Raw genomic sequence first — 22,649 nt, forward strand, 5'->3', positions numbered from 1 at the left:
AGAATGAGAGGAAATGCCCTTATCCTTTCTTTACCTGGTCATCTTCCATCATGTCACCTTTCCCCAGCTTCTTCCCTTTCTCTGACAACCCAAGGCAAAGGACACCAAGTTTGATGGCTTTTCACTGGGATAAATACACAAAAACTAAGTTTTCCTTTAATGCAGGCATCAGTAAACACCAGCCAATTTACTGGTACCACTCTGCCTTTCCTTCAGGAAGCAGATACGCCCCTTCTATCTTTGAAAACCTCTGCTTTGTCCTCCACCAGGGTCTCGTCTCTGACTGCATAGTCCTTTTCTTACATTGACTTGCATGCCTGAAACTGTAAGGTAGCACAGGGGTGATGACCGCCAACTTTGGAGATGTGGTTGATAACAAACACTGGCAGGTCTTTGAAGTTATTTCAAATGCCAATGTGAAGATTTAAGTGCTTTTTTCCCCTCTCTTAACTCCAGGCCACAATTCCACAGCAACGGAAGAAATCCTACTTTCAACATAATCTTCCCTGTTCTCTTGGGGTATCTTCTATTGTGATCTGAAATATTAATCTGCCTCTTTCCATAGGTCAGTTTCAAGTGTACAGGAACTCGAAAAGATGACAGAGACATATTTAGCAAGAATATGCATCTCAAATATTATTGGTTGGCTGTAAAGACAATGTATCTGTGCAGTTTGTCTCAGTAGATGTTCCCAAATATTAGAGACACAGTGAGAGTGAGCACCTGACCTCTGTGGAATCAAGGAGAGTTAGAATTTCGTCTGACACTGAAGAACTAGCAAGATAGTATGTAGATGGTTCTTTTATGATAACCTTTGGTGCCTCATTACCAGCCAAAACAGAAAGGCAAATAATATTAATTTGGGCCCCAAATCTCATAGTTTTCAATGTCGCGTATCTTGTGTTGCGAATATTAGTGCTCACAGTTACTTTCAATGTTTTGGTTTTTATTTTTAACTTTTTTTGCAAAGGGAATTATTCTACCTAAAAAATCAATAATGGAAAAATAAATACTTCTTTTAGACATATTAAATATTTGTTTTCTGGAGGTTTTGGACAAGCTCACTCATATATTTTTGGCAAAGTGTGTCAGGTGACTTTTTTCCGGTGGTGACAAGGGGTTAGACTCTTTGTTCTGACTATAGGGTCAGATTACTAACACACATTTAGAAATCAGGTAGTTTCAACTCAAAATGGATTAAAGGGGCGCCTGGGTGGTGCAGTCGTTAAAGCGTCTGCCTTCAGCTCAGGGCGTGATCCCGGCGTTGTGGGATTGAGCCCCACATCGGGCTCCTCCGCTGGGAGCCTGCTTCTTCCTTTCCCACTCCCCCCGCTGTGTTCCCTCTCTCGCTGGCTGTCTCTCTGTCACATAAATAAATAAAATCTTTAAAAAAATGGATTAAAGACTTGAACAGAACAACTGAAACCATAAAACCACTAGAAGAAAACATGGGAGAGAAACCATTGGACATCAGTGTTAATAATGTTTTTTTTGGACCTGAGATCAAAAGCAAAAATAAAGAAGTGGGACTACATCAAACTGAAAAGCTTTTTCACAGCAAAAGAAACCATCAACAAAACGGAAAGGAACCTACACATGGGGCAAAATATTTGCAAATCATATATCTGATAAGGTGTTAATAACCAAAATAAAGAACTGAAACAACTCAATAGCAAAAAATCACCCAAACAATCCAATTTAAAAAGGGAAGACAAACTGAACAGACATTTTTACAAAGAAGAATACAAATAGCCAACAGATACATGACAAGTACCCAACATTATTAATCATCAGGAAAATGCAAATCTTTACCACCATGAGATACCACCTCACACCTGTTAGTATGGCTGTCATTACAAAGATGAGAGATAAGTGGTGTTTATCATGTGGAGAAAAAGGAACTCTTGTGCACTGTTGGTGAAAATGTAAATTGTGCAGCCACCATGGAAAACTGTAAGGAGTTTTCTCAAAATTTAAAAAGGGAATTCATTTTTTAAAAAGATTTTATTTATATATTTGACAGAGAGAGAGCTAGGGAGCACAAGCAGGGGGAGTGGCAGAGGGAGAGGAGAAGCAGGCTCCCTATGAGGGGCTCGATCTCAGGACTGTGGGATCGTGACCTGAGCTGAAGGCAGATACTTAACCAACTGAGGCACCCAGGCACCTCAAAAAGGGAACTATTATATGATTCATTAATTCCATTTCTGGGTATATATTCAAGGAAATGAAAACAGGATTTCAAAGAGATTTCTACACTCCCATGTTCATTGCAGCATTATTCATAAGAGCCAAGATATGGAAACATTATATATATTATATGTATATATAGTTCATATATAATTCATATATTATATATATGAATATTTTTTGGCCATGGGAAAAAACCAAAATCTGGATTTGTGGCAACACGGATGGACCTTGAGGTTATTATAATAGCTAAGTTAAATAAGCCAAACAGAGGAAGACAAATACTGCATGATATCATTTACACATGGAATAATTTTTTTTTTAATTCAAACTCAAGAACAGAGAGTAGATAAGTAGTTGCCAGGGGTTGGGGGTGGGGTAATAGGGAGAAGTTGGTAAAAGAGTACAAATTTTCAGCTACAAGATGAATAAGGTCTGAGGATCTAATGTAAAGCATGGTGACTATAGTTAATAACACTGGACTGTTTAATTGAAATTTGCTAAGAGAGTAGAGCTTAACTGTTTTCACACACACAAAAAAAGATAAATATAAGTTGATGGATATGTTAATTAATTAGAAGGGGGAATGCTTTCACAATGTATATGTATATCAGTCACTACTGTGTACACTTTAAATAGCTTATAATTTTTTTTAAAGATTTTATTTATTTATTTCACAGAGATAGAGACAGCCAGCGAGAGAGGGAACACAAGCAGGGGGAGTGGGAGAGGAAGAAGCAGGCTCATAGCGGAGGAGCCTGACGTGGGGCTCGATCCCATAATGCCGGGATCACGCCCTGAGCCGAAGGCAGGCGCTTAACCGCTGTGCCACCCAGGCGCCCCTAAATAGCTTATAATTTTATTTGTCAGTTATACCTTAGTAAAGCTGAAGTTTAGGGGAAAAAAAAGGAAAAGGGAAAAGAAACTGCGATCATTTAGTGTTTCCATGTAGAAATTCCTTGCAGGCATTTGTTGGGAAATTTATATGTTTTTACAAATCCTAAATTCTGGAAAAAATCAAGTAAGAAAAAAAATGGGAAAAACATTATAATTCTCCGTCAAGAATGAAAGCTTAGCAGTCAACATAAGGAATCCACTGATGTCAGGTTGAAATGCAGCACAGGGAATGCTGACATGAGAAGCTGAAGACTCCAAGGTTAAGGACAGCATGCCCCAGAACTGGGACAGAACCATGTACGAGCGAAGCCGTCATTAGCAGGCAATCATGCTTCTAGTGGTTATGGGTCTGTGGTTCTGTTTGCTGCTGTCATTCTTAAAAATAGGGTTCATATTAACAAGCTGATGCACAAAAAATAAAAGTAAAAAGCTGGTAGCTGTTGTCAGGTATGAGGTCATTAGCAACAGAACAAATTTAAACTCTTTTGTCTGAGTTGAATTAAATATTTTGCCCTCTTCAGTGAATCTAGCTTAAGAACTTTGAAAAATTTGAGCAGGCTCCAGACAGGCTTCATATTTGGGAGGACCCTACTACAGATTATATTAAACATTTAAATGCACTCACAATCCAAACGATATAGGTTAAATTAAATTAAACTAGAGTTGTAGTTGGAAACATTTAAATAAAAAATTACTTTGAATTTTTAGTTTTCCTTTACTATTTTGTGGTGTGTGTGTGAGTAAGGTACATGTGCCCTTGTATGTAGAGGTGTTCCCTAAAATGAAGTACGTATTTAACATCTTGGTAGGATCTTGAGACAGCTGAAGGCCCTAGACCTTTTTCCTAATGATTCATTTTCCTTGAATTACCTAGCCTAACATGGTCCTATAGAATTATTTTGGTCATGTTAGATTTTCTACATTATTTCCATCTTTATTCACCTTGTTTATTCAGTTTTACCAATAGTTGGCTTGGAGGAAGTCTGATGAATTACAAAACCATCAAGGGGGTATATACTTTATCAACAGAGTCTAGTCAGAGGAAAGGATCTATAACTGTAGTTTAAACAGGGAAAATCTAATAAAAGGTATTATTAACTAGAACAAGGTGCTTTAATAATGAAACAGGGTAAAAGAAGGCTGTAAGTAATACAGAACTAGTAAGAGCAGAAGGCAGCATCTACTTTTAGGGGTGAAGCATCATGAACAAGCAAGGAACACACACACACACACACACACACACACACACACACAGAGCTATCTTACAAAAAAAGGGGAAAGGAGCCTGCATTTGGAGCTGAGAGACAATATGCTAATAATTGGTACACATAATAATGTGTGATATGGAAAGGATTTTGAGTGAGAGACAAGAGATAGTTTCATCACTCATCATGTATTGTTTGTTATTTGTCCAAATCTAAGAAGAAAGATGAAGCTGGGGAAAATTAAAGTTGAGTAATCTCTATACACATGTAACATATACATGTGTGCACGCGTGTGCACACACACACACACACAACTCCTATTGTAAACCTATTAGGGAAAACAACTCAACTTAAAAACATATATACATTTTATAAAGAGAAATGATTTGGTCTTCATCATCACCAAATGAAATGATTTTCAATCTTGATACTACTTTTGTTGGAAAGCAAGATAAATAATGAGGAAAAATTTGAATTTATGTTAGTATAAAGGGCCAAGAAATGAAACTTATATGCGACACTCTAAAGAGGAAGGAATTTATTAAATGTGGAAGGAAGACACATTATTATTAACCAGATGTGCAAGTGGGCATGAAGATATCTAACTCATATCTTACAGAAGCAGTTTAGTAATGAGAAAAAAGTAAAGAATAAATTTAATTTCACTTCTAATAGCTTAGCTGATACACTCATTTCTATGCAGTGTGCATGGACCCAAACCCCTACATCCTGTTCAGGTCAGTGATACAGATTTGTTGTGACATTAGCCTGAGAGGAAAAAGCAGCATAACAAAAAGAATTAAGAACCCGAAGAACACACACACACACACACACACACACACACACACACACACACACACATTCTGCTATCTCAGAATCATTAACTAGTGTAATTGTCCAAAGAAAGTTGCAGATCTAAATTATAATTAAAGATTCTAATTACAGTGTCTGCAATTAAGTTTAAAATCTTTTATTTCAACATTTAAAAAATTCATGAGTAAGAAGGTAATTAAAGTTGGGAATGTACTAGTAGCTGACAGTTGACAAAGTTTGTAATAGGTATGTGCATTTTAGCAATTTATAACTCAGTCTTCTGTTATTTGTTTTTTCTTTTCTCCTTAGTTTCTATGTAGGTCTTTTCCCATATTAGTAAACATTTTCACTGCGTGTACATATTCTTCAGGCGTAAGTGGTATAGCTACCAATTACTACACTAAAACCTAAACTGAGAACCTCAGTCCAAATGGTAATCTCTTGCAGTGCTAAGTGTTAGGGTTAGAAATTGAGCAGTGCAAACTTTGAAATCACCTCAAGGTTTCTGAACCTGGGTTTCCCATTAGACTGTTAAGAAGCAGGCAGTCAGGTAAGTTATAACTTTGGTTTATTTTATTTTATTTTTTTTAATGTTTTTTTATTACATTATGTTAGTCACCATACAGTACATCCCTGGTTTCTGATGTAAAGTTCGATGATTCATTAGTTGCGTATAACACCCAGTGCACCATGCAATACGTGCCCTCCTTACTACCCATCACCAGTTTGGTTTATTGATCATTTAAATCCCCTTGGTTAATATTTTCTGTCCTTTTGAAAACAAAGTGCTTTATCTCTTAGACTCACCAGAAGCTATTGAGATCTTATGTATTTTGGTGGTTAACATCATAGGGAGGTTTAGAGAGTTATTAGGTCTCGACATTTGGTCAAAGATTGACACTGGACTTCGTTGTTAACCCTTATTAGAAGTTGTCATTTGTAAATGTAGCTAGGTAAGAAAACCTGTTATAAACATGGCAAATACTGTTTACCACACGTAAAGTAGTCATTTTACTCACTTCAAAGTTGGCATGTAGAAGTTGATTACTGGAAAGTTATTGATATTTTGGAAGGATAGGAATTAGACTTTGAGAACATTCATTCATTCAGTCGATATTTTCCAGTATCCTCTTAGAGTTTTTAATAGGGTCCCTTAAAATGTGATTAGACACTTGAATTGGATTGTTTCCTGGGTTCCTTCTACAGTCTGTGGAATCATAATTGCTAGTTGTGGGGCATGTCAGTCTACATTTTAACAGGTTAAGGTATTTGACTTTATGCTGAAGGCAGCAAAAAGCCATTTTAGGGTAGGGGGGTTGGTGTAATATAGAGACCATGTGATGGAGTCTGATTTTCTGCAATCCAATAATTTGTATTAGAGAATTGGGAAAAGAAAAAAAAATAGTTTGAAAGCTCTTTTATTCCACACAAGAACGACTGTGGACTGGGCCAGAGTCGTGGTACCAAAGATGGAAACAATGAAAAGATTTAGAAGCTCTCCACGTGGTAAAATTAGTCAGACTTGGATGTGGGGGTTGAAGGGAGCACAGGGTGAAGGCTTGGGAGATTGGGTGGATGGTACCATTCACTGGGGTATGATACACAGGAGGAAGAGTTTACTTTGCTGTTGTTTTGGTGTTTGGGAGATGAGTACTTATGTTTTGGATACACTAAGTTTGAGTATCTGTGAGAGATTTAATTGGAGATGTCTAGGTGCGGGCATATATCCAGAGCTTGGGAGAAAGGCTGGCGTGCAGATGGTGTGGGGAGCCATCTGATGGTAGTTGAAACCATGGGCATGTATAACATTGTGCAAGAAAGAGATTTCGAGTGAAATGGTCATTGTACTTTCACAGAAACTCTAGCGGAGAAGAGAATAAAACAGATTTTAGAGGAGACTGAAAAGTGGCTATGGGTGTCTGTCAACATGAAGGGGGATTTCCTTCTCTGAAACAGACTATGTTTTGATCCTTAACAACAAAAGTTAGAAACCACTGCCTTTTATTCCTTATCGGATGCAATAATGCACAGTTGTCAGATATTTGTGTCACTTACAGCTCTCTGGCAAGGTAGGATTCTGTATACTGACGGTGGTATTGTTCATTCGGTAATGGGAAGGACTCATGGGTTTTTCCCAGAGTAAAATCTAAACTAGGGAGGGGGTAACAGTTTCAGAAAAGAGAGCAAATAAAGGCAGTTTGACTAGGTTGACTCCATCCTACATTCCTGCAAGAGGGAGGGTTCAGGTGAGAGTTCTCTTGACTTCCTACGGAGAGGGGCATTCCTTAACATCCCCCCATTCTTTTTTATAAACTAAATAATAAACAGCTATAATTTCTGAACATGAAGTGGTTTTTTAAAAATTAAAACTGCAGAAGTTGCATGTTCTTTCCCCAGGTTTCAAGGGTGGAATCTCTCTTCTGGGGGGAGCCACACAGAATTTGTTTGCAGTAGTGAAGAATAATAGATATTGTTTATTGGTGCTACTCACATACATTTTCAAGGGTTACCATTACATGTAGATTGTTGGCCGACACAGAAGGTCTCAGATCCCGTGGTGAGGATTTTCCCAATGGTTTCCTCCAACACCAGGAGAATATAGTTGAATACCAATGCAAGAGAGCACTGCAAACAGGGAGAGAACAGGGTGTCATATGTTATGGAAAAGCCAAGAAAAGGATTCGAATGTGTCATTAGATTAAGAACACGGAGGTATTTGCTGATCGTGGTAAAAGCAACCAGATTGCAGTGGGTTGAGCGTGTGGGAGGTGAGGAAATGGAGAAATCGTGGAGGCAACATTTTTAAGCAATATGGTTGAGGAGAGGAGGCGAGACAGAGGGCAGTAGCTGTAAGGCATTATAACCATCAGGGAGGCTTTTCTTTTTAAAGATTGCATTGAACTTCTCACTGTTTTCTGAACATTCCATTATCTTTAACAACCCTACGGAGATGTTTTTCACTTTTCTTGTGATGCTTTCCTCCTCCTTTGCCAACTGGAGATCTTTCATTTATTCAAGGCCAAGCTCAAATTTCATCTTCTCCGATGTCTTTGTGGGCTACTCCAAGTAGGGTCAGTCCTTCTCGTCCTTGTGTTCCGCCACACGGTGTACTCACGTTTTTACGCCTTTACATACTGGATTATAAAAATCTTTACATGTGTTTCTTCTTTACTGCCGTCTGAGCTACTACGAGGTGTGAGTTGTGTTTGTTCATTTCAACAAGATTTACTAAGTACGTGCTCTGTGTCTCTCACCGTGTGGGAGCTGAAATCCCTAAGTATAACCAGTGCTTGTCCTCAAGTTGTTCACAGTGATGTGGGGAAACAGCTAAGAAAAGTTGTCAACTTTGAAACAGTGGGATCATGCTTTTATTGAAGTATTTGCGGATGACTGTGTGGCAGAGGGTATGTGGGTATAGGATATCTGTATCCGAGGAGATTTCTAGGAAAAGAAGGTAACTGAAGAGGACAAATGAGGAGAGTGTTCTAGCATGAAGTGGAAGGGCTGGTTGAATTTAGTAAAATGCAAAAATTCAGTGTGACTTGAGCCTAGAATGCTTTAAGGGACCTGGGGGGTGGGGCGGGGGTAGAGATGAGGCTAGAAAAGAACACAGAGCCAGATCACGAAGGCCTTATGGCCAGTTGCCCAAAAAAGAGAGCCGCAAAACCATCCCCAAATGAAACTTTAAAACACAGGAGATCTCTTTTACCAGAAGATTGGTTATGGCATAGCTTTTTTGATACGTGTCAACATTCTGTAAAATGTAACTACTGTACAGAATAAAAGACCTCTGTGGTTAGTTTAATATAGTTCCACAAACACACACATGCAAACATTACTTCACACTTGTTAAATTTAAGGGTTTAGAGTATTACATGCAGGGGACTGTTTGCCATAAGATACCTGAGAGCTTATCTACCATCTGCCTCTGCTGATGGCTTTCTCCTTATGGAATTAGAGCTCTTGTTGCCCAGAATCCTTGTTACTACCTTTAATTTCTTTTTTTTTTTTTTAAAGATTTTATTTATTTATTCGACAGAGATAGAGACAGCCAGCGAGAGAGGGAACACAAGCAGGGGGAGTGGGAGAGGAAGAAGCAGGTTCATAGCAGAGGAGCCTGATGTGGGGCTCGATCCCATAACGCTGGGATCACGCCCTGAGCCGAAGGCAGACGCTTAACTGCTGTGCCACCCAGGCGCCCCTACCTTTAATTTCTAATGATGCCTCTCATTCATTCATTCATCAACTAGTTATTGTTTATTTCCTATGTTCCGTGCAGTTCGTTAGACGCTGTTGTTACACTATCGAAGAAGGTGATCACAGCCCTTGTTAGCGTGGAGTAAACGTTGGCCAAATGTAGGGACTGGCAGGGAAGAGCCGCTGCAGCAGAGATCAGTGAGTTCGGGGAGTGAGTTGGAACAGGACACATCAGAGGCCCCGCAGTATCAGTATTGCTCCGGGCAGAGTGGAGTGGGAGGGTGGGGACTGCCAAACCCCCGGCTAGAGAGGAAGGGGAGGGAGAGATCATGCTGGCACTTGGATGCTGAAATTCAACTGACCAAATTCAAGGACAGTTCATTTTTGGATCTCCCCCCCCCCCACATCGTGACAATATCTTGAGTGTATCCTGTAGCTTTCTGTTCACTTTCAGATATCAAAGAGTCCGGTGCAGGCCATTTTAAACATCAGTCTTTTATGCCTGTTAGATCTCTCCTTTTCGCAGCCATGTTCACAGCTAAGGGATGTGCAGTGGGCAAAAGGCTATGATCTGCTCTTTCTCTCCTCTTTCTGGGTCTGCCAGAGTTGAGGCAGGGGAAAGGGAGATTATAAAAATGAAGGAAAATATGTTTTTACTTAGCTTCTTCTGTCGGTGCTTCTTTCTTGGCATTTAGGGCCATTCGTATAGCTAGCAAATGCAGGCTCTCATGGGGCGCATTTGTGATTTCTTCTCAGTGACCTCTTTATTGTCCAAAACACCGAAAACACAGGTGGCTTATTCCTTAATGGACTTTTTGTGGCTCACCCCATACCCTTGGCACTTTACTTCATGACCTTTTGCTGCTGGCTGCCCCTCGCTTGTCAGACTGCCCCGTGGCTGAGTGTGGGGAATGGGGGGAGAAATGTATTTTGAAGGTGATTTATATCAAGCTACCTCCCTTAATGTCCAAACTGTTTCTAAGAACTTTACACATATTATCTCACTTCGTCCTTATAAGGAGAAGTAGGTTTTATTATTATCACCATTTTATAGATAAGTCAACTGCAATAGTGAGATTAAAAGACCTGCTCAAGGTTGAGCACCCTAATCAACCCAACCTCAGAGCCCAAGCCTTTAGCATCTATTTTATATTACTTAATTTATTATTTTGTTATTTTTTGATCTAATGTTTAAGTCAGTTTTCGATGTGGAAAGACTTTGATAGAGACTCTAAAACTCCATTCTCAGAGAGCTCTGCAACCAAATTCTCTCTGTAACCTTCCATAATCCATGACTAACTTCTATTTATTGGTCTATAAAAGATGGAAATTTCACTCTGACGTCCTGCCTTCAAGGATTACGTTTACGTATGATGTAACAAAGGGCACGGTGTTAGAAAGCACAGTTGAATTCAAAGCTTGGCATTCTCTCTCTTTTTTTAAATGGGTATGGTTTCTGAGGTATTCCCACCTGTGAAAGGATATTTTGCATATTTTATAATGTTATTGTGAGTTTAAAAATTATATTAAAGTGAATTGCAATTAACTATTATAACTCTTCATCATTTTGAATATTTTAATTAGATATATTTTAATAATCTACTCTCAGATCCTGAATCTGTGGGATTGATTTTTAATTTGTTTGTGAAACTTGCCCAGCCCCTAGTTCCAAAAAGCCTAGATGCCTTACCTGCACAATGGTCAGAGCATGCTGTAGCTGACCTTTGCATAATAGGGTTTTATGATCTTGTATTAATTGGGTTGATTGGCACCCTGCTGCTCTGTTCTAAAACTTCTCCATTTTTTTGCAATTTTTGCAGTGCTAATACTGGGCTGCATGTGTTGTTCACACCCCTTCCGAGTACCAACTGGAAGTGTTTGAGCTTACCCGTTCTTGTGTATTCCAAGGGTGTTATTTTCTCTAATAGCTACATACCTGCTTCATAAACCACATTTTTCTTTGTTATAGAGGAAATACACTGGTTGGAATTTACGCAGTGGAGACTAGCCTTTATTAGCAAAAAGAGTAAAAGGAAATAAATTTTGGTACTTTAAAATATGCTCAGTAAGTCAAAGTAAATGAGAACTCACCCCAAGAGCAGTCCTGCAGTTTGGTTGTGTTTCAGTGAGTAGATAGAATTCTTCAGAAATTGGCTACATGCATTGACTTATAATTAATGTAGTCAGGCACTAAAAAATATTCTGCCTTCACTAAGTTAACGTGCTCTTGAAATCATGTTTATACAATGAACTGTGCAATAAAAGAGTGATTTCCTTGTTTGCAGTACCAATTATGGAAAAAATACTTATTGGTAGTTAAAACATTGGACTGGAAATTGTATCCTTATATGGGTTCTGCCCCTACCAACTTGGACACAGGAAACTGACACAATTTATCTACAACCCCATCTATAAAAAGGAGAATTTGGATGAAGCTTCCTTTAAAGAATTTTTCAAATCTTGAGGTGTGTGGATTCTTCAACTCTTCAGTCCCACCCGACAGTCCGAGTCACGTCTCCTGAGCATAGACCGTGGGATAGCTGCATGCTGATCTGTCTTTGTGAATTTTTTGGTTTCTTTCTAATTTTGCTTCTTAGTTGTTTGCATATTCCCTGAGGGATTTTGTAGTTGATCTTGTTGTTATTTATTCCTTTTAGAATCTCAATTCATGGTTCTAAGTCTTAAGTTTATATGAAGAAGTTGCTTTGTTTTGTATTTCTGGCAATTTTCTTGTAACACACAAATCAAGCAATTACTTACTCTATTAGTACATACTCATGACAAACCTGAGGTTAATTTTAAAGAGTCTTTCAAGAAAATTTTTTCCAAATACTAAGAATATGCATTTTATATGCATTTAAGGAGATCAAGTGCAAATAATTTGGAAATCCTGTTATTCTTAGTGGATATGCAATGCATATTATTTGACTGAAATACTCCTTACTCTTCCTTTTTAATCTAGAAAATAAAACCACAAAAACGAGTGAACCAACTGTATTTATTTATATATTTATATATCTGTATACTTTTTATTAATATATTAAAATATAAGCACTAGTGCAGAAATTTGAATAATAAAAGGTAAAATATGTATCATTTCAGAAATAATTATATTTATTAATAAAATAGATTTGGTTTTGCTCTCATTTAAGATTGCTATTCATGATAATATTTTAGCAATTAATCTGTTTGAATGTATTTTATTTTTAAATATCTTTCTTAAGTACTTTAAAATATTAACAATCAAAGATCTGATTCTAAATTTGTATTTTATTACTTATTTTGATAACTTATAAATGAAAAAGATATAAATTCAAATTTAAGAAATGCATCATTGGTTATTGGTTCCTGAACCATCATGCTAATTTTTAAAACTCATCCACCAATTCTAGTAGTTTTTAAAACAACTTGCTGTTTGCAGTGGCCTTCTGCCACAGTAACCAGTATCTCAAGGTACAATATGTGCTTAAGATGAATGTCATCATTAAGAAGCCGTGGTTATAAACTCATATTTTAAATAGCCTCATTGATAATTATAAATTTCTTTTTAGACTTGATTAGTTCATCATTCTTCACGTGGCTAATGAAGACCTTATGTTAGGCATAGAACTGATATTCCTTCTTGCTGTTGTTGTTCACTTGTGCTTGCGTAATGATTAGTGTTTTCTTCAATCCATGCTGTCATTTAGCAATGATCTTTTGAAGCCATTTGTCTATTTTTGCTGGAGTTAGTTTAATCAAAACTAAATACTATAACTTTCAAATTCACCTGATTCCAAATCACAATACACTGAGAGCAAATGAAGGAGATGTCACTTGACCATTCCCGTTGTGTCTTCTCTTCCTGTAGAATGGCTTACCTATATGACCAGCATAGACTTATGGGCACAGTGAGAGTGCCAATATCATTCTTTATATTATCCATTAGCAAGGCTTCACTTCTTATATTTAGATGAGAATTTCACTTAAAGATAAATATTCCATATTTTCTTCTTACAGCTACAAGGATGTACATACCCCACTTTGTAAACCACTGCTCTAAGCTGAATATCCCGTTTGTGCTTACAGTCTCTCTCTTCATTTAGGTACGATACAGTTGATTACAGTTATATTTACTGACTTAAAACCAACCTGCCTCCCTTATATTAGACCCATGTAACTTTCATTAGACTCACATGATGAAGTAAAATTTCACATGTTTTCAAACTCCTTATTCATTCACACAAATCTTTAATTTTCTCTTACGGGGGCCAGTGTGATAGGTTGCAGTCATGGCCCCCATTCTTTACCCCTTTTTATATCCACATCTTTTTCCACTTAACTTTATAATGCTCTTCCACTGAGAGTGGGGTGACTTGCTATAATACTTGTCATTAAATTCAACCACGTGACTTGCTTTGGCCAATGAGATGTTAGCAGACATTACACAAGTGATGACTTGAAATGCATTAGGGTTTGTTCTTCTGTACTTCTGCCACTGTCATGAGAAAGATAAGCCCAAGGTAGCCTTGTGGTCCCTGGAGGAGGATAAGAGGCACATGGAGCAGAGTTCAGTTGCCCCAGTGGTCCTATACAATGGCAGCCTAGATCAGCCAATGGCCAACTAACCCCCAGATGCACGAGCAAGAACAGCTGAGGTCAACAGAGCCCAGGTGAGATCAACTGTGACCCCCAGTCTCACGTCTTCTGAGGTAATAATGAATAGTTGCTATTAAAAGCTACTTCATTTTGGGTGTTTTTTACACAGGAATAGCTAAGTGATATTAACTAGTCTCTAAGTTTTACTGGTTAAACTCTGATTCCCCTTAATGGCATTTACAAACTCAGGAGTAGGGAGAGTACTTTAACTTCTGCCGTTTGTACCCTCCGTTCACTCCTAACCCATTGCATTCTGCCTTCTGGACTCGCTTTTTTAAACTAAGCTCAAGGTCTTTCAGCCCTATTTGACACTCTTTATCTCTACATGCTTCTTAAAATTTCTTTTTTCTTAGTTTGGTATTCTTCTTTCCTGCTATTCTGTGTGTATGTGTGTATCTGTGTTCTTTAATTTTCTAGAGTTTTTTCTTCTTTATTTTCATCAGTTAATCATGAAACATCTATACAAGTGATCCCTTCTATCTTCATAATTTTAATTATCACTGCTAAAAACAGTATAGCCTGGGGATATGTCTGATATATTAGTAATCACATTAAATGTAAATGGACTGAATTACCATTATCTCCGAAGATATTTTTAATAAATTGGAAATGGTATTTTCAGAACATAGTCTCTTATTACAAATGCAGTAAAATTAAACATCAATGACAAAAATATAATTAAGGAAACCAACACATTTGGAAATACAAAAACGCTTCACAGTATCTCCTACATAAAGAAAAAGTCATAATGGGAATTAAAGATTGTCTTTGGCTGAATAATCTGGAATATACTATTAATTATGCTTGTTATATAGCTGTAGTAATCATGACTTTGGAATTAATGCAGGGATAGATAAACAATAGAAAAGAAGAGAGATCTCAGAAACATGCCAATCCCTATATGGACAATATACACTTGAGAGAAATGACATTACAAATCTGTGCAGAAAGATGAATCAGTCAGTAAATGGTACTAGAAAGTTGTTTTTCCATTTGAGAACAAACAAACAACAGTGAATTTTTATCGCACATAATACATGATAATTCTATGACCTAAATGTTAAAAAGCAGAACTTTTACATCTTTAGAAGAAATATACAGGCATATATTTATGATATTTGCATACCTTTATACTCTTTATTAGAATTCTTACTGAGTAGTATATTTAATAAAATAGTTACATGTAGAAAATGTAAATAATTTCTATTACTCAATAAGAAAAAGACAACCTAAAAGGAAACTGAGTACATGAAATTATTAGAGTACATGAAATAGACTCTTCTAAAAAAAAAAGGAAAGTGTTTAATAAATATATGAAAATGTGTTAAATTTCACTAGTCAGTAGAGAAATCCAAACAGTAGCAGTATCAGCCATTTCACACTAATCATAATGGCTAAAATGAAATATTCTATGTATATCAAGTTGTAGAGAAACAGAGTTCAATGTGTACAGACCTCTAGGATTTCAATTTGAAAATATCTTGTTATGTTGAGGATGCAAATACAATACATTCTGGTAATCCCACTTGTAGATTTACTGTAGAGCAGTGGTGGGCATACCGTGGTCCATGGGCCAAATCCTATCAGTTACCTATTTTTATAAACAAAGACATTGGAATATAACCACTCTGACTCATTTATGTATCGTCTGTGAAGGCTTTCACACTACAGTAGCAAAGGTGGGTGGTTGTGATACCGTAAGACCTGTAAAGCCTACAGTGTTTACTCATTGGCCCCTTATGGAGAAAGTTTGCTCTGGTTTAGAGTAACTCTTGGGTCTTTGTCCTAAAAGTGTAGTATAATAATGCTTATAGCAGTTTTGCTTGCTAGAGTGACAGATTGGAAATAGAAAAAAATTAAGAACATAGAAAAAGGATGAATATTGTGAAATATTCTTAAAAGATGAGGCTATGTAACAATGACAATGAGTCAAAGTACTAGATGTATTGCCATGAATGAATTTCAGTAATGTAACTAAAAAAGTCAGTGTCAGGAAAGTGTACACACTATATGATACCATTTACATAAATGTTGAAAATGTGATATAGAAACACATATATTTATGTAGTAAATATTTAAGTACATGTATGGGAATGATAAACACCAAATCCAAAATAATTATTTCCTCAGAGAGTTGGGGGAATGTGATTGAGAGGGAATAAATGAGAGAGAGGGCTTCAATAATATTTGTGATGGCATTTCTGCTGGGAATGTTTACAAGGCCTTTATGATATTCTTTATACTCTCATGTATGTCTGAAGACAAACCAAAATAATACACAGATGAAAGCCATGGTGCCTTTTGTGAAGATTTGCAAGCTTGTCTGGAGGCAGAGGAACAAACACACAATTGCAGCGTGAGATCTTACAGTAATAGAATGCTTTACGAGTAATGAAGGTATACAGACAGCTGGCTATGTATTTTCTGGGTGTTCAAAGGACTGGGAGTGTGGTTGTGAGCAGTTCCTGATGCAGGCAGATAGGAAACTTGCTTTAGGGGAGAAATGGTAAGAAGAGGAGATTGTTAAAATTGCCTACAACATAACATGAGTGCCTGTTGGAGTGGGGTGGGGGAGAAAAAGGCACAGATCGTTCTCAGTAGGTTGACAGACACACTTGGGACACCATGAATGCTCAGGAACAGTGTTTCTGAAAACACTTTTTAAAAAGAACTCACCTGAAACATCCTGTTTATAAACCTTGCATATCTCCTATGGGGTAGGTCTGCAAGAAATGATTGCCTTAGCAACAGCTTCTGAAACAGACAAAACCTATCATAATTTGACAGAAATGGAAAATTTGAGTTTGATGTTTTATGAAAAGTTGTAAAATGCATTCAATTTTCTTGGACAAATAAATGTCTTATGTATTCACATCAGGCTTGGATTTGAAGGAACCATGGTTGGAAAGAAACACTTGCCTAAAAACTTTGATAGTGAAGACTCATCTCTTAATCTAGATGTTTTTTAAATACTGAGTTATATCTATATGGAATTAAACATTTTTGAATAGGACTAAACCACTGAGAGTGAGTGTCAATTCAATCATGAAATTGTCTTGTCAGGGTCAGGGACAAAGTCCAGAGCCATTGCTTATTTCCTGTTCCTATGTCATGACCTATGGCCGTTACTTACTCTCTTCATCCATTCAATTTTTGAGCGATCACGGGAATCATTTACTTCATTTAAGTTTGTACAAATAATTTGATATTTTCATAAGTATATGGCCTTTTTAATCTGTCCTTTTTTATATGCATAATTTTAGTTGACTGAAATTGCCAATTGCTAAGGTGTTTGTTTCAAATGTGATGGCTGTGACTTTGAGCACAAAGGACTTTCTGAATTTCACATTCTCAGGTGTGTAATTGAATATTTTGGTGATCTATCATGTGAGTGCACAAAAATTTTAATATTAATAGATGGTCAGTATTAATCACAGTTGTGAATTGTACCTCTTGTCTAAAATGTATACATTCTCTTCCAAGAAAGAGAGAGAGAGAGAGAAAGGAAGACAGAGCAGAGGAATGAGGAAGAGAGGTTGAGAAAGATATTGATTGATTAAGCTACCTAAAAATGTTGGACAATGGTAATATAGGAATTGACCACTCGTCTGTATGAATATTTAAAAGTACATTTTAAACTGAGGGCATTTATTTGCAAAATATTTGTATTTTAAGTATTATAATAACTTGTATAAGTATTTTTATTACAACTAATTTTATAAAATAAACTCTTTAAATTATCATCCCCTAATACATTCTTGCTAGCAATATGGTATCTCACCATTTTTTTAGGATTAAAAAAGATGTATGATATTTTATAGTTCCTTTGGCAACATCAGATGATGACTCATACAGATTTGACAGTAGGTTTAATGTTTCTTTTTTTCTTTTTTTTTTTTTTGGCTACTGAGAAGGCTGCCTGCTTACTCTTTGTTGAGATAAACTACTTAGACCAATAACCAAGACCCTGCTCTCAAGCATGCTCTTTGTCCTATACTGAGTTACAGGATGCAGGAAAGCAGTTTAAGACCTTGTTCAATTGATAGAGGCCAGAATAAAGTAGATTTATTCTTTTCTTTTCATTGTATGTAGCTAATTGTGTAAACACATATGCTTATCTCATTTTAAGTGGCAACATTTATTGATAAAGAAATGATCTTTCAAAACTTACTTCTCCCAGTATAGTGTTCTCTCTTTTTAAGCTATTATTATTATTATTTTTGTTGGAATTTTATAGTGACCTTGTATCTAAAACATTTATTATTTTCCAAAGAATTCTATTTTATATTTCAGGAATATACAATTGATGTTTTCTTTCGACAAAAATGGAAAGATGAACGGTTAAAATTTAAAGGTCCTATGAACATTCTTCGACTTAACAATTTAATGGCTAGCAAAATCTGGACTCCTGATACTTTCTTTCACAATGGGAAAAAATCAGTAGCTCATAATATGACAATGCCAAATAAGCTTCTCCGAATCCAGGATGATGGGACGCTGCTGTACACAATGAGGTAGGTTCTCAGGTTTGATATGTGGCAATAAAATACTGAGAAATCCATGTATTAAACAACCAGCCAAACTAGTTGTCAAGTATTAGCACAAATTGAACATTTTTATAACAGATTATTGAGGTACATATAGCATCCTTTATAAACCCCTGGATATTAAAATAAGATAAAATAGGGGCGCCTGAGTGACTCAGTCAGTCCAGCATGTGACTCCTGATTTCTGCTCAGGTCATGATCTCAGGGCCGCAAGATGCAACCCCATGGCGGGTTTTGTGCTAGGAGAGGAGCTGCTTAAGATTCTCTCTTTCTCTCCCTCCTTCTGTCCTTCCCCCCCAACTCACACACATTTGCCCCCTCTCTCTCTCAAATAAATAAATAAATAAATAAATAAATAAATAAATAAATAAATAAATAAAATCTTTTTTAAAAATTGAAGAAATATACAGTTGCTGACTGTATATTTACATATATATTTATATAGTGTAACAACTATTCCATTTTAACTCTTCTAATGAATTAATCTTTTAAAATAAGTTACTTATACAAGAAAGAAAACAATCACAAATCTAATAAAGTGATGTGTAATCTAAAATTTAAATGCTTAATAAAGGCTTTAAAGCATGGGTGACTTTTATCAGCACAAAATATAGATTAGACATGTATTCTAGGCATTTGATGTGTTATTATTTCATATGAAACGTTAGGTGGCGGATTTCAGTTGTGTAAGTTATTTAAGAAGGGGCAAAAATACAACCCTGAACTTTAAAGATAAAACTCTTGAGGACTCATTACTAAATGACCATTACCTAAAATGGAAGTGCTAGCTATGCTTTGTCTCTCTGAATCTTACAAACGGATGCAGTATCCCTGTTGGTTTTACACTTTGAACATTGCTGTGGATTAAGACAATGTTTGGAAATTTTGGCTTTAAACAAAATGTTGGCAGAGAACACACAGAGTTTTGGAAAATATTGCATGGAGTTCTACTTAAATGCTCTCTTAGAATTATATAAGTTATAATTAAATTGTTGGCCACATTTGTTTTGCTCATCATAAGAGTCTTCCATAAGTTCAACTTAATACCATTTCTATCCATTTTACCTGTGTGTGAAATGGAAAAATTGATGACTGTCTTTATAACAAGTTTGCTATGATTATGCTTTTTTTTGCTATGATTACTCTTTAATGTGATCGTGTAGATACAGAAAAAAATATTTATTTAACAATACATAACTTGTGCTCATAATTTAGCTAATAGTCTAGTTTCAAAAAGATATTTTTAAGAGGCACATCTATGTATTATCTATATCTACTTCTATATTTAAACCCATGTACCTGTATATTGTATGTGATACTCATTCACAGTTGACATATTTTTGGAGGGAGTTCCTGTGAGCTAGTATTGAATTCTTATATCAATTTTGCTATATGGTTGCTGTTGACGTGAGGGAGGAAAATAGCATTCTTTTCATGATAAATTTTCTTTTTTTTTCTCTAGGATTTCAAATGTTAATAATGAATGTTAACGTGAAAATAGCCCTTCAAAAATGCATATATAACTTCTTTATTTCTTAATAAAAAAAACTTCTTTACTTCTTAACAAGCCGCAGAGTTCCAAATGTTAAGTGTATTTGTAAATAAATATTGTTATTTGAGCTCAGATTTTGTATATGCTAATGTCTTCTGAAGGATCACCTAAATGTGAAAGAACAAAAATATTGAAATGTGAATTAGCCTAGTACGATGCTATAATGAAGGTCCTACTTCATCCTTGATGCTGTTGACAACAGTAAGGAGTGATTTATCTTGACTTGTCAATTTACTTAAAGTGGGAAATTTTTGCTTTTAGGCTTACAGTTCAAGCTGAATGTCCAATGCACCTGGAGGATTTTCCTATGGATGCCCATTCATGTCCTCTAAAGTTTGGCAGCTGTAAGTATGGGGGTGAAGTTACACATTTTGGGTCTGTAGAATCAAGGATAGTCAGCAGCATTGCTTACCTGTACCGTTTCTTCTAATATTATGGAATGCTTAATATTTGCCCAAAAAGATATAGAAGTAAAAGACTTGCTGATTTTCCTCAAGGAACTAATTGACTAGCCCTATCGCACTCTCAAATATCATTATATTTTAATCATGGTGTTTAAATTATCACTTGCTTTACTGCTATTAAAGAGCATCATGTGTTTTTATACATGGGGAAAGGTAGTCCAGGAGCTCCTAGTGAAGGTCAAGACCATGTCATTTACCTTCTTTTCCAAGTTCTAGCACCTTAAAAATGCAAAATGCATTTTTTTTATAACTAAGAATGAATTGTCAAGGATAGATTGTATTGTTTATTAAGGTAGTAATCAGCCTGTTGCAAAGCTGAATCTGTGCAATTATCTTCCTACTTTCCAACTAATGGAAAGAATTTTTCTTAATTTTCTAAAATAAATTTTAAGGAGATGATGTAACTGGATGGCTATGTGCAGGCACCTTCTGCTTACATAATATTTCAGAAAAGGCTCTGTGCATTTGGCCATTCTCTAGGTCACTGAGGTTACAGCTTGTATTCAAGCAGAAGCATTCACTCTCCCAGAATAATTGCAAAGAGGGGAGGTCAAATCATCTCCCTAGGCCCACATTTAGGGCAGGTTCACAATAAATTCATGGACACAGCTATAGCAGCTTCTCTCTTGTGTTAGCATGTCTTACCACCTGACCTTTTCAAAAACCTTGCTCTTTCTGGTATCTCCATCTTTATCCATTCAGGGCACCTTTTGACTTTTCATTCACTTGAACAGAAATGCAGTTCCTTCATCTGGTTAAAAATATGTATGATTGAGGGGCGCCTGGGTAGCGCAGTCGTTAAAGCGTCTGCCTTCGGCTCAGGGCGCGATCCCGGTGTACCGGGATCGAGTCCCACATCGGGCTCCTCTGCTATGAGCCTGCTTCTTCCTCTCCCACTCCCCCTGCTGTGTTCCCTCTCTCACTGGCTGTCTCTCTGTCACATAAATAAATAAAATCTTTAAAAAAAAAAAATATGTATGATTGAATAGGTGCCTTCACCCCACAGACTGTATCAAGTAAAAGAAAAGAGAATGATGGCTAAGATGAATGCACACTCCTCTAATTATTTTGATGACCATAGTTCTGTAGAATGAGAAGTTCAATCTTGTTTGTTCTATTCGTTCTTACAAAAGGTGTCAGCTCTCAATTTTCTTTGAGAATCTCTTCTTTGTTTAACTACAAAGCCTTCTTTTATTGTCATGGAAACCATCGCTTCAATATTGGCATTTTTCCCCAAATTATTTAAGATAGTCAATCATGTTATACAACGTAAACATGTTGTGGAAAAAACTACAGCAGATGCAGCAGAGAAAAACTCATTTGCATTACGTAAATGGCATTAAAGAGAAAATTGAAAAGCCTTGATAACCAATGAAAGGATTTATTCAAAATGCAGTATGGTATGAGAAGGAAAGGAATTTTTCACTGGACAAGTTAGTGCCATTAAGGCACCAAATATAACTGATGTGATGTCTTAATTCTGAATATGAAATAAATATGCCTGAAAATATTTTAAATAAAACTTTAAAATCCCTTGTACTGTATCTACAGAGTCGTGAAATGTTGCACGTGTGACTTTCTATATCAAGAAGTGATTGATCTAGACAACAAGCAAAGCTTATTGTTATGCATTCTCGAAGTAATTGCTTTCCATTCATTTTCTTCATGTTTATTTTCTGACAGATTGAATAAACAATTTGATTTACATATTATTTTATCTATCCTTGCCAATAGTAAGTGGTGGATACATAAGTGTTAAAAGTATGGACTTTAAGGCTGCCTGGGTAGTGCAGTCGGTTAAGTGTCAGACTCTTGATTTCAGCTCAGGTCACAATCTCAGAGTCTTGAGATCGAGCCCCACCTTGGGGCTCCTCACAAAACATGGAGCCTGCTTGAGATTCTCTCTCTCTCTCTTTCTCCCTTTGCCTCCCCCCCCTTCTCTCTCAAGAAAACAAAAAGAAAACAAAAAAGTATGGGCATTAAACATTATGTAATGGATTAGCCAACCCAAGCCTTAAAATGTTGGCACAACAGATTTTGGCAGAAGCAGCCATGGCTTTTTCTTCTAGTCATTTATTCTTCTCTTGCTTAAAAGCCACCTAAAGTGATAGAATTTCTGGAAATTTATCATTGTTCTTAAAGAAGCATC

General features: G+C 36.4%; 1 protein-coding gene across 3 annotated transcripts in view; it reads left to right on the forward strand.

Moving 5' to 3' along the window:
- The window catches only part of GABRA2 (gamma-aminobutyric acid type A receptor subunit alpha2), a 116,041-nt gene that overhangs the window by 45,440 nt on the left and 47,952 nt on the right, over positions 1 to 22,649 (forward strand). For all 3 annotated transcript variants that reach the window (XM_045815934.2, XM_045815935.2, XM_045815936.2), the window contains exons 4-5: positions 18,231 to 18,451; positions 20,298 to 20,380. In XM_045815934.2, the coding sequence (XP_045671890.2) occupies positions 18,231 to 18,451; positions 20,298 to 20,380 (304 nt within the window). The remainder of the gene's footprint in view (positions 1 to 18,230; positions 18,452 to 20,297; positions 20,381 to 22,649) is intronic.

The sequence above is a fragment of the Ursus americanus genome, chromosome 8 (assembly GCF_024610735.1).
Source record: "Ursus americanus isolate L20-20 chromosome 8, mUrsAme1.1.p, whole genome shotgun sequence".
Lineage (NCBI taxonomy): Eukaryota > Metazoa > Chordata > Mammalia > Carnivora > Ursidae > Ursus > Ursus americanus.